A 15,148-nucleotide genomic window follows, 5' to 3' on the forward strand; every position below is an offset into this window, starting at 1 on the left:
TAGTAGTTCTACAGTTGAAGACGTTAGTTAGTGATTCAATGATACAACTTTACGTAAACTAGATTTGATTTGGCAGCACATATAATTCATTAAATTAGAAGAAACGATCGACGTACTTTTGTTACGCTCAGGTTTCGTCTCCATACGACATCGCGTCGCTTTACGTAAGGCAGGCGCTCCGGTTTCCTGGCGGAGAAGATGGCGGCTCCTGGACCCGGGGAGTATTTTAGCGTCGGGAGCCATGTCGCATGCGTCACATGCTTGGGCCAACGTCTCCAAGGAGAAGTGGTCGCGTTTGACTACCAGTCCAAGATGTTAACTCTGAGTATCCTTTTGTTTGTTTCGAGCTGCGGATGGAGGGGTTGCTGGCCTGCCTGGCTGCAAGGGCCTGTAGGGTAACCGAAATATGGCAAATAGTGATCCGCGCAGGCGTAATTGGTGCTAGCAGAAGCACACACGTTTGCCCGTTTTATATATGTTCATGTTTCAGATAGCACCTCATCTATCTTCTGTCTGTGTAAGCCTTTAGTTGGGGTTGCCTGGTAGTTTCTTGGCCTCCCATTAGCCGCTCTAGCAGCGCATGTGTTTTGAATCCACTCATTGTATTGCCAGCCCTCAACATGGATCATTATCTGGCAACGAATCCTCGTAAGGCATCATGGCTGTGTGCTCTCAGCAGGCACAACCGCTGCTAGTTAGCGAGCTAACTGATACTGGGAGAGTCTCGCGTGTTGACGGTGTCCACATATTGACCTCACATGGTTGGTGGTGCCATCAGCCGGAGATGCTTACGATTATTTGTACAAGTTAGAGATTAAGTGGTTTCCGAGTCCACGCTATACAATCAGGGTGCTTTTAGCATGTTAGCATGCTAGGTTTCGGTCAACCCACACTGCAGCTACTGGCTAGCTCAATTAACGGGTTTGGCGTTCTCAAGCTTATCAGCTGGGCTGTAAATATTGTGTGATTGTGCCACAGTTCATTTTAACATGAGTCATTTGTGTGGGAGAAATAACTTACTAACATTAGTTTGCTGGCGAACATGTCTACACCCATCAGTGTGAGTGAATGAGTGAGTGTGTGAATGTGCTTCGTATCATGTCCTCCTTTCACTGATCACCGAGTTAATTGCACAGACTCGAGAGGTTATCGTGTAGTTATCCTCATTGTGTCCAAACCTTGAGGTGATTAAGTCAAATGAAGAGTGGGGAGCGCTTAGAGCTGATAGTCAAGGTCTTTCTGAGTGTTAGTTTAACACTAAAAACACTTTGTGACGTTATCTGAGCTGTAGAAAAGCATGGACATCTACTTTAAGCTCTGCAATGTATGGTAATGACTAGTTATAAACGTGTAAGTGTGCTCAATAGCCATACAGGTATTGTATGTATTTCTGCTTTACCCTTTGAGCAACCCCCAAAACGTGATTAATCGAGGTGATATGTTCGCATGCTAAGTTTGAATGCAAGGCCTGTGTAAAATCAGCTGATTTTTCTTATGTATTTATCGACTTTCAGACAGTCTTTTCCAATGTATCTATTGCAAGAATTCGGTTTATTCTTTTTTTTTTTTTTTAATTATTTGTTTTTTTATGGATCAGTTTGCCAAAAAACACATACAGAACAGTTAGATCTAAGGTTCATAAATGGCGTGCCTTGGGATTTGGTGAGATCCATCTATTATTTAAGCAGCTGCACTAGAACCTAATGAGTTTAATTTATATTTGCTAAATTAGCGGACCTCTAAGATCCTAAAAGATGGTGAGGAAAACAGTACAGTGGATTACTGTATTTTGTGAAGCAGAGAGTGGGCAATCCCCTGCCTATACAAAAGACACTATCTGTGAATAACAGTATTTCAAGACAAGCTGGCTAATCTTAACATTATTCCAAGACGGGATACTTAAACCCACACTTGATTTGAATTAGAGGCAGACAGTTTGTTGGAATATCTGTGGAGGGAAACTATGTGGCAGTAGAGCTTACTGTAAAGATGTGCCATGAAATGTTGGTTTGCTCTTAGGTGCACAAGACCTTTGAAAACTGCTGCTGTGATAGGAAATCCAGAGCAAAACAAAAATCAGACTAGTTTGTATGTTACGTTTGAGTTCCAAAGTCAGCAGTTTATCACTGTTTGAGTAAAATTTCCTGACAGTTGTTATTACTAGTTACTGCACAGTGAGAGGATATGTGTTATGACTTAAATAAATAAATAAATAATAAACAGGCAGTGTTAAAGCCCAAACAGTGTGTGTATTGCTGGTCAGTCATAGAGCGAGCCAGTCCTGTAATAATAATAATAAAAATTTAGTAATGTAGCTCTTTTCAAGACTTGGTTACAATAAGCTTCACAAAGCTTCACAATCAATAATCAGCAAGAGAAGGTAAAATGGTAAGAGCAACAAGTAAACACTGATAAACTTGGAGAAACTTGATATGATGGGTAATAAATAAATCAATACAGTAATAATTAAAGTGGAGTGGTGATTAAAGCAATTTTACTCGCTAAAAGCCGTTAAGGTAAGTTGTAGATACTGGGTTTGCTGAGCTCGTTATGGGTGCTTCATGATTGTGGACCATCAGTACATGTTGGGGGTTTTTTTTTTTTTTTTTTTTTGCAGTTTTTCCTCTCATAACACATTTTAGCCATCTCCATTCATTTATAGATGCTACAGGTGGCAGCAATGCTTTCGGTAGTCCCATGCTGTAACTGGCACTACCTTTCACTGTCAGTGTTTGTCAGCCAGTGCTCTCTGAATAATGAGCTTCTCTGTGCAGAAAACTGATGTCCCAAGTTCTTCAAGGGGACAGATAATAGTCATTTTTGTTCTGTCATTCACTGTCACAAAGTTGTTTGCCTTGACCTAAGTGCCTTCAAAGAATGTGCTTCCTCCAGTGGTAAGCCAAACCTCAACGACGTCATCCTGATCAACTTAGCCTATGTTTCTGATGTGGACATTATAAATGACCGCACCGAGACTCCACCCCCTCTAGCATCACTGAATGTTAGCAAGGTAAGTCCAGTGATTTATTTTATTTTTATACCATTTATTGGTTTTTGTGCAACTGTGTGAATTTTACTTTTAACCATCAAAACTTTTTATATTTATATTTTTATTTTACTTTTATTATTTTAGCTGTTCATTTTACTCTACTTTTTCTTTCTTACCCGCCTGACACCCACCATCAAGTGTGGTGGGTGTCAGGCGCTGTTGGTTAATGGGCCAGGATATCTCCTAACTTTCCAATGAGGATTGCCTGAATGCTCCAAAAATACTTGGCCCTCAGTGAAATATTCTATTCATTTGGCCAAAATGCATTTGCCGTTTCGGCTGTGTTTTGAAGAGGCAGTGAAATGGGGCTGGCATCGTCAGTAGGTCTAGAAATAGACTTCTGAGGATTGAGACCCTGATTTGGAAAATTGGAACGCAGCAGAAATAAAAGTCAGTGTTTATAGATTATTATTTTCCCCCCACATAAATAAAGTAAGTCCAAACTGAGCCCTGTGAATAAATGGAGACGTGTCGAGGGTGTTTAAATGCTGAGATTTATAAACACTGCCTCTGTAATCCTATGCGGGAAAGTGAAATGTACTTTTATATAAACCAAGTTCACTGCTAGAGTGCTGAACCTAAAATCACAATTGGAACCTGAATTTTTGCTTTTGCGGTTAAAAGAATAAGCTGTTTTTGTTTCAGACCAAATATTTGATGTGCCTAAAAAAAATAAATAAATAAAATTGCTGTGTGTTCTGTTTTAATCTTTACAGCTTGCCAATCGAGCACGGACAGAAAAAGAGGACAAGCTGTCCCAAGCCTATGCAATCAGTGCTGGGGTTTCTGTGGAGGGCCAACAGCTATTCCAGACTATTCACAAAACGTAAGAACTTTATGTTGCTGTTCATTCGATTCACAGGTCAGATCTATCAGTGTTTACTGTATGTATCATTGAGCACTAATTTGTATTTTATGCCATCAGTGGCTTAAATCACTTAAAGTTCTTTATGATTCAATCAAAGACCAATGGAAGGACACTCACTGACCATCTTGAATCCTACAAAGAGATTATGACAACAAAGACTTAATGTCATGTCAAAAAGGGAAGTAAAACATTCAAAAGAAAAACCAACAGTTCAGCAGAAACATGCTGCTTATTTAGAAAACAGAAAATAATGACATCATTTTTTTTCTTTTAAAAAAAGCTGACTTTGAAAGTTTGAAATGTGAACTAATATAACTTTTTCATTTTTAACATGGCTAAAGGCAAATTCACAGTATACACATCTGTACACTGCAGATGTGTACACAACAGTGAAAACAAACCAGTAAACTTACTGTTTGAAGCATTAAATTGAATTTTAAATACATAGATGTTTATTTCACATTGCCAAAACTTTCAGGGATTTTCTTGAGATTTAATAACCTCACAGTTGGATCACAGCAAAGCTTATGATGGATAGGGCAGCATTCAGATACAGTTATGTCCATATTTATTTGGACAGAATGGACAATGACAACTTTAATTTTAGCGCTACTGAAACCTGCTTCAAGTTACATTTATATAACTGGTGTATAACACTTGGTTTTCCCAAAAACAATTCTCTTCATCTGGATGTTGCGTTTTCAGTGGGAGAAATGTCTCACCACTCATCCAAGTGACTTCAGTCTCAGCTGACTGCAGGTTTCCCCAACCTTATAAACAGTATATTTACACAGTCACTGAAATACTAATGATCAAGGAACTGACCTCACAGCCCATTGTTCCTTCAGTGGGCTAGTTTCAGTCATTCAGTTTCAGTCTGATCACCGTTTTTTTTAATAAATTAAGCAGGTAAAAATTCTGGTGATTATCGTGGCTTTAGAGCTTGGAAGCTGTTTCTGTGAATCTACGTCATGTGGTCAAAGGAGCTGTCAATGCAGGCCAGAAAGACATGTTCATGTCTCAAATATGCAGGGTCTGAGAGATCATAGACTCTAGATTACAGTGCAGCAACTACTCCTGGCCATCATGCAGTGTTCAATGAAGTAACAGCAACGACTAGTTGTCTGTGGGGTCTCCACTTGTCTGAGTCCATAACAGTGTTTAATGCCCTGCTTTAGGCTTCAGAGTTAAATCTCGATCTTTGTAATTGTAATGGGGACAGATCGATGCTTAGCTGGGCTTAGCAATTTAAAACAAAAACAAAAAAGAAGAAGCCTGGAACAGTGGTAGATGATCACAGGATCCCTTCTATAGTTGATAAGAAACACCCCCATCATATGTCCATCATAAAGAGAATACTCTGTGATGAGCCACAAAATGACGATCGTTGATCAGTCACAAGGTCAGGTTAGTTGGAACAAGGAAGAAAAAAAGGGGAAAAAGCCAGACCAGTTTAGGAACAGCATTCTTTGGACAGAGTACACTGAGGTCAAATGCAGCTAAGTTGACTGGAAAGAGCTTTACAATGCAAATTGAAACTTACTGAGAATGCACTACAAAAGCAAAGCGAAAGTTGTTGGAAGGCAGAGAAGTTGAATTTCAACATTAACCTGATCTTAACCCACTGGAGCAAGAATTTCCTTCAGTTGTGTGATAAAGATCTGGGAAAAGGAATGCAAAGGACTAAACCCAGTCATTGATGTCTGAGATTTAGGAGTAACTCAGGATCAATATCAATGGAAGAAAAGTACTTGGTGGCTAAAAGATTAAAAATAGTTTTATTTAAAAGTGGTTGACATTTGTAAAGCTTTCATATTTTTTTGCAACCTGTTGAAATAAAGCTCTAATCTGTAAATTAAGATTGAAATATATTCTTTATATTATATATTAAATTATATAATTATATAGCTTGTCCCCTTTGAGCTGATTGATGAAGATGAATGTGCTTCTTGATAAATTTACCTTTTACACTTTGTGACATGTTTGAAGGAATCAGGCTTAAGTTTCAGATATCTGATCCAGCCATGTTTTAGCCCTGAATCAGACTGTAATTGGATACCTGTCTGAGCCTTTTCCTTCTTCTTTAGTCAAAGGTCATATTGTGAATAAAACGGTCATCTTTGTTGCAGCTCACATAGTTTTTGATTTAAAATGTTTTCAAAAACATGGGAGACCAGAAGCCCCACAGAATTGTTCACTCAGAAACGTGAAACCTGTCCATTGTTGGCTCTGGTTTCACTTTCAGGTCGTTAACTCTCCATATGACAAATGTGTTGCTTGTTTAACCTGCTTAAAATGTTTACCTTAGAAACAGAGCTATAGATGTCATGAACACTAGTATGAAATTCGCAGAAAGAAAACAAAGCATTTTCAGCTGTGGCTAAAAGGTCGTTTTCTTTTCTTTGCAGCATCAAAGACTGTAAATGGCAGGAGAAGAACATTATTGTGATGGACGACGTCATAATCTCACCGCCTTACCAGGTTGAGAACTGCAAAGGCAAAGAGGGAAGCGCTTTAAGTCATGTACGCAAAATAGTAAGTACTATTACACTTTCTATTTTCACAATATATTACTAACACTACATGTGTAACTGTTTACTTCATGATGACTTTGTCTTCAGCTTTTGTTTTTACTTGATTAGGGGGGGGTTAGAGATTCCAAAGTGACATTTTTAGACTTGATTTTTTTTCTCTTTTTTGTGTGTGAGCATGTGCTCATCTCCACATGCTTGCAAGTTTGGATTAATCTAATAAATCCGCAAATCCCCCGACCTCTGTTACTTCACCTTTGTCCGTGATGAGTGCCCCATATGCTGCATTTTAACAACAGTTTTTTTAAGTTGTATGCAAATGTGATCGCTGTGCTCTGGGTTGAATGTTCTGTTCTTGGTAGCATGCATCACTAATTCCCCGAAGGCATGTAATTGTTCTTATTGAATGAGGTTAGTTCCACTCTTAGCGTCTTCTTGGCTGACGATTTGATCTCTTTTCTAGGAAAATTCAAACAAAAGTAAAAAGAAAAGTGAAAATGTCTGGTTGTTAAAGTTCAGCCAAGAAAAAAAAAAGTCTGTAAATCTGTGCTGTCTTGTTTTGGGCACAGACCGAAAACGGTGTAAATGGAAAGTGCAAATGTTCCCCCAATTACGCCCCCCCCCCAAACGCAGTGTGAAACTTCCATATTCAAGTGTATACATTAGGTGTGTGTCTGTCACATAAAGCTTCTTAATTGTTACAAACTATTATCAGGATTATTTAGCACAGTCATTCAAACTTAAGAGTCTCATCTCGAATGGGGATGACCAGTGAATAAGCTGCAGGTCAACTGCTGGAGTGAGGTGGGTGCAGACAGGGATGGGGACCTTGGATCACCTGCATGGCAGCAACAGGGTGAGCGATGGAGAGCTTAAGCTGACTGCCAGCTGTTAGGCACCACAGAAAGCGAACTGTTGTGAGACACCCTGAGCAATCAAGAGAACCACTAATAGCACTTTACACAGGTTCATATATGGAGACTTTGTGAGTTTAACTTTCGGTAAACAAAAGTTAAGGGGGGGGCAGGTGGGCAGTCTCTGGCTTTTGGTCCTCCTCTGTGCAGAAATCACGTGTAGTTTTGTGCCATGGAGCTGAGGGCAGCTTCTGAAATATGCCAAAGTCATTGGTGTTGCATTCGGTGGCCTCAGGCCTCATTCTCTAATTTTTATACACCCATTCCCAGCACACTCCAAAACTTGACAGACACTGTGTTGATGGGTACCAGATGGTCATGGCTAAACACGATTTGAATTGAGCAAGACCACATTCCTTTAGCTATTAACTTTAGCTATGGTCCCAGTGAGGGGAACTTAAAGATAAGCATGTGTTTGGGGGGCTGTAACAGTAATTCGTCATAAGACTTTTTATATTTGGAAAATGATTGTTGAGCGTCTCGGAGCCGGTGACTTGTTTTGTTTCACTTCAGTTGTGACTCAATTTTGTTGTTATTCCTATCTTTGGTTTTTCCAGGCTGAAACAAGGTCAGATTTGTCTTGTTTCTGTCAATTTGGTGTCTCTATGTTCTATCTGTAAACCATAGCTGAGTCAAGTCAAACTATAGAAATTTTTATCTATTAATAATGTTTTATTTATTGTTTTTGCTTTACCCTCACAGGTTGAGAAACATTTTAGAGACGTGGAAAGTCAGAAGTCCATGCAACGTTCACAAGCACAGCAAACACAGAAGGACTCCACTTTATCTTCTTGAGTTGGCGGTGCGGGTCGGCCGGAGAAGGCGACACGGGTGGTTTTGTTCCCACTGCCAGACAAAGTCGGCATTCCTTCTCCACAGTCGGAGACCACCAGGAGGAGCGCTGAGGGCCCTGGATCCCGAAGATCAAAATACCATTAAATGAAAAAGACAAAAAAAGAAAGAGGAAAGATTAAATCTTAAATTAGACTTTATAAAGAATAATTTAAACATGAACCATAAACCAACCATAGTTTCCTTAACTAACTTGTCTCATTCTGCCCCCACTCCTCCCCTCTTGTCCCTGAAGCCTTTTCTTTTTTCCGCCCTCCTTCCTTTGCCTTCAGTTCCATTTCAAAAAAGAGAAAACTAGAGCAGTCAGAAAGGCTTGTTAGCTTTATTTTCTGTCATTGTTTCCTTTTTTTTTTCTTTTTTTTTCTTTTCTTTTTCTTTTTTCTTTTTCTTTTTTCTTTTTTTTTTTTTTTGCTGTATCCATGTTCTACTGTCTGTATTTTCTGTATTTTAAACAAAATGTGACTTGAAATGCCACACTTTAAAGGACATTTTCTAAAATAAAAGTAACAAAAATTCTGACTGTAATACCGTAATTTTCAACGACTTTTTTTGAGAGCAACTTTTTTTTGTGTTTTTGTTTTATTTTTTTAAATTGCCAGAGTGCTGTCTTTTTCTTGTCTTATCCCTGACTTTATATGACATCCTCGGAATACATTTGGCTGTTTTGGGGGCATTTCTGAGGGGGGAAAAAAAACAAAACACTGGACTTGTGTCGCAGATACGTTTGTGGTTTGTTTCCGTGAACTCAGACTGACCATCAGCTGTCCTCAGTAAGGACAACGTTTTAATCCGATACGGTGACACTCGGGTTTCTCTTTCTGTCCCGGTTGGTAGCGTTGTAATCTGTGCAATTACAGGAAACTGACGCCATGTCTCTTTCAAATTAATTATTTAAATGTTTTAAGCCTCTGGGTTACTCTAAAGCTGGTTGATGACATTTGCCTCCATCCTGTGGGCAGCGATGAACTTCTCAGTAAATCAGTGTGAATTTTTAAATGAGTAGCACTAATGGAGCTGCAGTTATGTGGAAAAAATGTTCTTTTTTCCTTTTTCTGGGTGGAAGTAAGGCTACATTTCAGGTAGGCTGATGGTTGTTGTTCAGTGATATCTTGTGGTTGTCTTAATGAATTATTTACTCCAAATAATTTCAGCTCCAAAATGTCAGAAAAGTGTGAAAAATGCTCCCAAAGGTGAAGTTGATTTTTTTTGTTTTATAGAAAGGTGTATTTTTAAAATAACATTATACGTAATGGTCAATTTTAAGAACTATGGATTTGGATTTTTGAGGCAGTCTTTAAATATTGAATTGTTTTTTGCTCACTGATCCTCGGTGCTGCCAAGATAATGGTCCTGATGGTGAATGCTGTACTGAAGATTTACTTTTAAAGATGCTTTTCCATCACATTACTACTAGTGCTACCTTTTACCATAATAGAGATTATAAAAACTCATACAATCTTATGTAACACGTTGCTGAAATCATGGGATTATGGGAGTTCTATGATGAAAAAGAGCTTAATATATCCATATAGAAGAGCAGATGTAAATCCTTACTTTAGGAAAGGATCCAAAATGGACCAAGTTTGCTGCCCTGATGTGGTGGTTATGTGATCATCTGTTTAAGCCATTAATCCCTCTCTAATCAGGAACGGTTCGATGTTTGCTCATGGAGAATTTGTTGAAATGACAGTGTTATCGTGCCCTTGCAACAAATTCTCTGGGTTTCTACATGTATTTCTCGGAGGGACTACAAGAGGGTAACCATGCCTTTCAGCAGGAGTGAGGTCACTCAGATCCCAGCAAGATGCCTGGCTTTGGCTGCAATATGCTGGCCGCGATGTTCCTGCTCCCTCTCCTCCTGAACGCTGTGCTGGGCTTTAAACTGTGCCCCAGCACCTGCTTGTGCTATGAATCTTCAGACCTGGTGGACTGCAGGTCTCGTGGGTTGACCCGGGTCCCATCCAGCATCTCCCACGGCACCTGGCTGCTGGATCTAAGTGGGAACAAGGTGACAGAGGTGCACACCAGGTCTTTCATAGGACTGTGGTCACTCAAGATCCTCCTCATGTCCAACAACAGCATCCATATTCTGCATCCACAGGTACGTCAATGAGAGCTGATTATTGTGTGTTTTCTGTGTTTGATATTTTAGTGCAGCTGTAGAAGTCTTTAGATTCTTACATCAAAGAAATAACCACACTGAAAAGGGAGTACTGCAGTTTTCTAATTAATATTTTAACATGAACTGCAGAATGGCCAGAGCCACACAAACTGGTTATTGAAGTTTTCTTTCAAAGTCAGTTTTTAGTGTCAGTTTGTAGTCTTAGTTTAGGTCTTAGGGGGTTATTATAAATTTAGATTGTGGGTGGATTTTGTCAGAGGCATATTTGAGAGGTTTAGAACCGATATTACAATGTGGACAGCGCATACAGTCATGCAGATGTCCCGAGCTCGATAAACAAATGCAGAAATGTTTCCAGCACAACCAGCAAATTCAACCAAACTGACAAAAGCTATAGATTTTATTTCTGCGAACTAAAATCCATCCTTTCAATCCTGAATGGCTTATCTAGTTCAGGGTTGTACTGGGCAGCTGGAGCTTATCTGAGTTGTCACGGGATGAGAGGCAGAGTACATCCTGACCAAGTCTATGCTACCACAGGGACATGAAAAAAAACGTTCACTCATATTGACATACAGCCAAGTTAGAATCGGAACGTAACCTGGCAAATGTGTTATCTAAAAGAAACTTGCTTAGATTTTCAGTGGGACACTAGTATATGCAGTACTGTGAAAAATTCATGAGCTGAAATTCATTTCTTTATATGTTGCTAGGAAGATAGGAAATGAGTGCACTTTATTAAACTGTGCACACATACATGGAAATGCAGTAACTAAGGTAAAACAGAGTTTGTACAATTCTAACAAACTTGAAAGTCAATATTTGGTAGGACCAGCTTTTAATCTTCTGCACCACCTAAACTTTCTCTATGCTTGCACTGGCAGTGTGTTTGGGATCACTGTCATGCTAAAAAATTAAGACACTTCCTAGATTATATTGCACAGTATCAAAACTGATGGTATTTTACTTTTCATCTCTAACCACCACTGGCTGAAATGCAGCCCCCAAACCAGGACAGAGCCTTCATTGTGTTTTACAGATGGATGTAGACAGTCTCTCCTGACCACCTCCATACACATTGATGACAATTTAAACCAAAAAAAATAAAATTTGGATTTGTCAGTCAGTAAGAGCTGTTGTCCTTGATTTTCAGTCTAGCTCTTGTGTATTTTGGCATACCTCAACCTTTCCTCTATTTCCCTTTCTTAAAAATGGCTTCTTGACGGTCAGTCTTCCACTGAGATCATTTTTAATGAGGCTGAAGGAACTGATGAATCACTAATGTCCTGTGCCAGGTCAATCCTGGACTTGTTACTGTTTCTTTTTTTTTTTTAAGGAGATGACTGTCAGACCATCTACTGTAGATATTTTTAGCATGTACTAGTTATTCTTTTTGCCTCCACTTGTCCATTTTCCTCATTTTGCACACCATGCTGAGAGATGCCAAGTTTTATAGAACTAATTGGTCTTTGGAAATCACCATGTTGGTGAAAAATACAATTTCATGTCTTTCAAACTGTGTAAATTTTAACATTTTTCATAGGCTCAACTAAAGAAAGGGGAACAAATGTGTTTTTGTCACCAGACTGCAAGTAACAAAGTGCCAAAAGATATTGTTTAAAAAATGGTTCTTTGCTAAATTGTTACTTTTCTAAGTCAGTGTTAAGTGGCTTAACAAACAACCATCTTTCCAAAAATGGTAAAAGGACAAGGATGAGTGAAAAAGCAGCCAATGCCCAAAGATAACCTTGACAGTCCTCTAGAAAGCCCGGAGAACTACTGCTCAACACCACTTTACAAAAATTTTAAGTCTGATTTCTTGGAATTAAAATATAAAGAAATGAGGGGTGACTTTAGCACATCCATCCATTTTTGCCGCTCATCTGGTTTCGGGGGCAGCAGGCTAAGCAGAGAAACTCAGACTTCCCTTACCTCACTCACCGCCTCCAGCTCTTCTGGTAGGACAACAAGATGTTCCCAAGCTAGCCAAGAGACAGCAAGTCCCAGCAAGATTAGGACTCTCTCCAGCAAGTCCTAATCTGCCCCAGGGCCTCCTCCCAGTAGGATGTTCCCGGAATACCTCACCTAGGTGGTGTCCAAGAGGCATCCTAGTCAGACCACCTCATCTGGCTATTTTTGATGTGGAGGAAAAGCAGCTCTGCTAAGAGGCCCTCTCAAATAACAGAGCTCCTCACCCTATATCTAAGGGAGAGCCCAGCTACTCTTTGGAGGAAGCTCATTTCTGCCGCTTGTATCCACGACCAGAGCTCATGACCATAGGTGAAGGTGGGAATGTAGGTTGACCAGTAAATCGACAGCTTCACTACTATATAATATTTAACTTTTTTTTTTCTCCATAAAGACAACATTTGGCGACCTCTCCTGTTCCCTTCATGACGAGTTTTGATACCTCAGTTCATATCAGTAAAGATGTGGTTTGATGACCTCACTAACTTTTCATATCCACACCCGGTTGTTTTCTTATGCAAGGAGGCGTGAAATATAAAACAAACCACCAGTTCAGGAACATGGGTTAACTCTAGAAGATTATTTAAAGGGAAGAGTTTAAATGGCTATTTCTCCAATCAATTCAAAAATAAAATATTTCAATTAAACAGAGACAAAGAGAAAGTCTGCACAGCTTTGTTTGGGATTTTAGCTTGGTGGAAAAAAAAACCCCTTAAATTTCCCTCTGGAACCGGTTTCCCGAGATGAGATGCATTATATATTCAAAAGTTGCTGCGAAAACACCTGATAAATGACCACATTTTAAGTTCAACCACAATTCAAACTCAGCTGATTTGAGTAATGTGTTGTTTCTAATTTCTTTTTCCATTTTAGTCTCTGTCATCCCTGCAGTTTCTGGAGAAGTTGGATTTGAGTTTTAACCGGCTGCGGTGGCTCCCTCAGGACTTCTCTCAGGGCCTATACTCCCTCCAGGAGCTCCGGCTGAGCCACAACCTGCTGCAGCACTTAGACTCCAAATCACTGGAAGACTGTGGCAACTTGAAGAAACTGGACCTTAGTTACAACCACATCCGAGGCCTGGACATCAAGGCGTTGAGCAGCCTGTCTCGACTGAGCTTTCTCAACTTGGAGAGAAACAGTCTGAACGTTCTTAAAGATGGCCAGTTGAACAGGCAGCAAACCTTGGAGGTCCTGCTGCTCAACTACAACAACATCTCAAAGATTGAGGCCGAATCTCTGGCTCCCTTGCGAAGGCTGTCTCTGCTAGGCCTCAGGGGAAACCAGCTAGAGCACATCAGGTTCAAGACCTTCCTGAAGCTCCAGACAACCAGCACCTACCTTCAGATGTCCCTCAACCCCTGGATCTGTGACTGTGAGCTGCAGCGCATCTTTGGCAAGATCAACCACGTGCGACATCTGCACGTAGAGGACTACAAGGACATCATCTGTCATGCTCCCGCTCAGCTAGCCGGAAGCCTCCTGGCTTCAATGGACAGCCAGCTGTGTATAGCTGAGACTGCCTCAGTGCTCGTCATCACCATCACCGTGATGCTCGCTGTGATTGGTGCTCTGGTAAAAGCGGAGCGCAACCGTAAGAACAAACAAGCATCAAGTGAAGCAGAGTCCCAGGGACAAGAAAAGTGATACTTTTTACTCATTAACAGGAACTCCAGGACTAATATGTGACCTGATTCTGGATGTTGAGCAGCAGACAAGTACAAATGATCACATTTCATTCTGTTTCAATGCTCTTTAAAACTTTTTATACTTATAAGTCAGGCACTGTAGGAAAAAGGAGACAAATCAAAGTGGAAATGGCTCATGTAGTAGCATAGTAAACAATCCAAATTTACCCATATGTTCTGGGTAACATGAACATTATAATTTTCATCTTGTATACTTGCCTAAAGAAATGAGAAGCGATCTGGTTGGTCTGGTTTCATATGAATACTGTATGAAGAAATCTTTATTTTAGCAATGGTGGCCAAACCGATTGCAAAAGTTAATAGTAAACCAGAAAAAACAGACTGACCAGTCTGGCAGGTTGGGAGTGGTTCAGTGAGATTAGTAAAAACATAAAACCAACATATGACTTAAATTTTTTAGACTTAATGGAAAGAATGAAAGCTCAAAGGTGCATCTTCTTTAGCTAAGTATAAAAACACATGCAGGAATTATAGATGTCAAACACTGATTCAGGTGTTGAGCTACATGTTGGTTCAGACACTGACACAAGCCACACATTAAATATAAAACCTCAGAAAAGGCTTTATGCATATTTAATCACTCATCCTGGTAATTATGCCTCCTAAACACACTGCAAAGTCTTGGACATGAAGGATCTGTTACATTCAGCCCTTCTTCCTGTGCAACATTGTTAACTGAATGTTGAGCTGAAGTGGACACATCAAAGAAAACAAACTGCAACTTTCAGTAAAATTAAGTGACTTGAAATAACTTGAATATTCACATAACTAAACAGTTATTTCACATAAATTGTGAGTGTTATTTATACAAAGAAAAGCAGTTAAAAAGTATTACAGCTGTAGACATATAAAAGATGGACTGGGTCTAAAAAGTGAAGCCAGTGGGCTCAGTTACTCAGTTTGGCGTCATACTGGGAAAAAAAAAAATTAAATCGAGTTTGTAAATTTTGGAAGGAGAATGATGAGCACACTTCTTTGAATAGGTAGTCCTGTCTGACCTCAGAGAAGGTGTAAAAGGTGGGCTTCGCAATGTGACGTCTCCCGTTGGTTTTAAAGCTTCCAGATACGCGTTTTTACCTTCACCATTGTGGTGTTACGAGAAGCAGCAGGTCTGACTATGAAACCGCACTCTCATTGT

The 15,148-nt window shown here is 39.7% G+C and overlaps 2 protein-coding genes across 3 annotated transcripts; both read left to right on the forward strand.

Moving 5' to 3' along the window:
* Nucleotides 1-165: 165 nt before the first annotated feature.
* Nucleotides 166-8,730, forward strand: lsm12b (LSM12 homolog b). 2 transcript variants are annotated; one of them, XM_003453381.5, is made up of 5 exons: nucleotides 166-325; nucleotides 2,877-3,010; nucleotides 3,766-3,875; nucleotides 6,326-6,452; nucleotides 8,065-8,730. In XM_003453381.5, exons 1-5 carry the CDS (start codon nucleotides 199-201, stop codon nucleotides 8,155-8,157), a joined length of 591 nt encoding a protein of 196 aa, XP_003453429.1. In that variant the 5' UTR covers nucleotides 166-198; the 3' UTR covers nucleotides 8,158-8,730. The 2 variants fall into 2 exon arrangements, with proteins under 2 accessions (XP_003453429.1, XP_019217823.1); XM_019362278.2 differs by lacking the exon at nucleotides 166-325 and adding an exon at nucleotides 606-648 and having other exon boundaries at nucleotides 2,847-3,010.
* Nucleotides 8,731-8,890: 160 nt separating this feature from the next.
* LOC102077598 (leucine-rich repeat-containing protein 17) lies at nucleotides 8,891-14,863 on the forward strand. The gene is made up of 3 exons (XM_025909859.1): nucleotides 8,891-9,293; nucleotides 9,861-10,315; nucleotides 13,178-14,863. Exons 2-3 carry the CDS (start codon nucleotides 10,019-10,021, stop codon nucleotides 13,946-13,948), a joined length of 1,068 nt encoding a protein of 355 aa, XP_025765644.1. The 5' UTR covers nucleotides 8,891-9,293; nucleotides 9,861-10,018; the 3' UTR covers nucleotides 13,949-14,863.
* The last annotated feature ends 285 nt before the right edge of the window (nucleotides 14,864-15,148 follow it).

Source organism: Oreochromis niloticus, linkage group LG8 (genome assembly GCF_001858045.2).
Source record: "Oreochromis niloticus isolate F11D_XX linkage group LG8, O_niloticus_UMD_NMBU, whole genome shotgun sequence".
Taxonomy (NCBI): domain Eukaryota; kingdom Metazoa; phylum Chordata; class Actinopteri; order Cichliformes; family Cichlidae; genus Oreochromis; species Oreochromis niloticus.